Source organism: Brachionichthys hirsutus, unplaced genomic scaffold, assembly GCF_040956055.1.
Source record: "Brachionichthys hirsutus isolate HB-005 unplaced genomic scaffold, CSIRO-AGI_Bhir_v1 contig_1205, whole genome shotgun sequence".
Lineage (NCBI taxonomy): Eukaryota > Metazoa > Chordata > Actinopteri > Lophiiformes > Brachionichthyidae > Brachionichthys > Brachionichthys hirsutus.
Window position 1 is genome coordinate 15153 of NW_027181037.1, and position 2428 is coordinate 17580.

The 2428-nt window shown below is 53.7% G+C and overlaps 1 protein-coding gene across 1 annotated transcript; it reads right to left on the reverse strand.

Annotated features, from left to right (window-relative positions):
* Positions 1-617: 617 nt before the first annotated feature.
* On the reverse strand, positions 618-2106 carry LOC137917119 (POU domain, class 4, transcription factor 2-like). Its single transcript, XM_068760004.1, has 2 exons — positions 2021-2106; positions 618-1602 (listed from the first exon to the last, which is right to left on the reverse strand). The coding sequence occupies exons 1-2, from the start codon at positions 2104-2106 to the stop codon at positions 618-620; spliced, it is 1071 nt and encodes a 356-aa protein (XP_068616105.1).
* Between the last annotated feature and the right edge of the window lie 322 nt (positions 2107-2428).

The window sequence follows — 2428 nt, forward strand, 5'->3', positions numbered from 1 at the left end:
AATTATTAATTTACACATGGGTTATTGGGCCGTAATCTAATGAAGAGCAAGCAGCGTGTTGTCCTCTTCATCCTCACGGACCCTGAATAAACGTCAGATTCTATCATCATGGAATTCGCAGGGAAAAATGTAGCTTATTCCATGAACCAAAAATGTGAACACCAAACCGAGAGCTTTGAGCTGAACTAACCCCGCTCATGTGTGGAAATAGCGCTGTGTGTGTGTGTGTGTGTGTGTGTGTGTGTGCGTGTGTGTGTGCGTGGTGTGGGGGGGAATTGTCGTCCTCATTTTAAATTAATCATGAAGTAAAAAAAATTAAAGCATCGAGTCACATCAGCGTCGACATTAAAAAGGTGAAACAGTGTTCTTACTTGCTCTTTCTTGCCTCCACATTTTCCATCTCAGCGACTTAAAAACACGTGACTGGGGGGGGGGGGGGGGGTCGTTTTGTTTCAGTCACTGGGCAATTTTTGGGATTTTTTTTTTTTTTTTTTTCGAAGTTCAAAAGCACAAAGTCATCGATGATTGGAAAAAGAAATGGTGGAATAGGAAATATGATACAAATCGTCTTTAAGCTGCTCCAAGTCTTTGGCGGCTCAAAGCGACGCTTTTCTTCTTTAGACACATGCAGAGTATTTCATTCGTTTCTGTTTCTGTCGCTGGTTGCAAAACCACACCCGAACCACGTTCTTTTTCAGGTCCAGCTTCTCTGCGATCGCGGCGATTTTCTCCGAGGAAGGACGCGGCTGGATGGCGAAATAGGCCTCCAGCGACCGCTTCTCCGGAGCCGCGATCGACGTGCGCTTCCTCTTTTTCTCCGCGCCGTTGAACAGCTCCGGCTTATTAAGTTTCTCCCTGTGTGATTTCTCGGCTTCTTCGAGCCACGCTTGTAGGATGGGCTTCAACGCGATCATGTTGTTGTGAGAGAGCGTCAGGGACTCGAACCGGCAGATGGTGCTTTGGCTGAGGGAGCCGACCCCAGGTATCTTCAGGCTGGCTAACGCTGACCCTACATCCGCCTGGGTGACCCCGAGTTTGATCCGTCTCTGCTTAAACCTCTCCGCGAAGGCTTCCAAGTCCCTTGGATCGGCGTCCACGTCGCTCATGCCCATGTGCTGCGGTAGCCCGTGGGCGTGGTGCGCCATGTTGATGGCCGCCTGGTGCATGTGGTTCATGCCCGCCATGTGGGCAGGGTGCGCGGGCGTGGAAACCACCGAGCCGTCCGGCCCCGCCATGGCACCCAGCGCCAGCCCGGGGGTGATGTGGTCCAGCAGGTCTCCCTCCAGCGCCTGGTGAGGCTGGTGGTGGTGGTGATGGTGGTGGTGGTGGTGGTGGCCATGGCCAGCCAGCGCGGACGGGTGGGAGATGGGCACCGAGGAGGAGGAGGACGAGGTGCAGGGGAGGGTGTTCATGGTGTGGTAGGTGGCGTCCGGCTTGTAGGGGCTGTGGTGCGGGGGGTGGTGGTGGCTTTTGGTCTGCGAGACGATGTCCACCGCCGCCAGAGCTTCAGCGCGGGCCAGCAGACTCTCATCCAAGCCTCCGAATATATTGCTCTGCAATTGCAAATAGAATTCACACATAGCTGTCAGCAGGGAGTTCTCCCTCCACGCCTCGGCTTAAGACATTTCCAGAATGAGGAGAAGGAGGGGGGGGGGGGGGGGGGTCCTGAAAAGGAGCACGCAAAACAAGACGCAACATCCCAGGTCATAAAAATTAATACGAAAGGCAAAGCCGACTGAATACATAAGTCGAGCAGAGGAGGGGAAGAAGATGGAGGTGTTGGGTTGATTAGCTGCGCCGACATGAAAAAAACATCAAGCACAAGGAAGAAGGAGGAAAAAGTGGGCTGTCAAAACGCGCCTTTAAGCAGTGATTGTGCGTAATACGTACCGGTGGGGTCGGGAGGCAGGCTCTGCGCATCGCCTCGGAGCCGCCGCCGCCGCTGCTGCTGATGATGGAGCTGCTGTGTCGGGAGGACGAGCAGGAGGACGAGGGCACGCTGGAGGTCAGGGTGGAGGACGAGGAGGAATGCAGCGAGTACTTGTGTTCGGGCAGGCTGGAGTGCGCCATGGCGAAATGCTGCTTGTTGAGGGACATCATCATCATATTTGCTGGAGTCCGAGCCGCGACAAGTTCCTTTTAATAAGTTAAGACTCCGCCTCCTCGTTGCGAGTTGAAGTCCAGTTGGCTTCGCGCAGGAACCTCGAGTCACTGTGGAGTAAATATTCAACCGGAGACCTTCATCCGCCGGAGTGCTCGGAGAGGCGGCGTCACAGGCAGCAGCGCGCCATGCGTCTCGGGCGCGGACACCTTTTCCCTTTGTGGACTCGTGACGCGGATGTTTCTTCCTTCAACTCTCTCCACCTCCAACCAGATAAATAGATTATTATTTTTTTGCCGTGGATTTTATTTTATTTTTTTGGCAAAA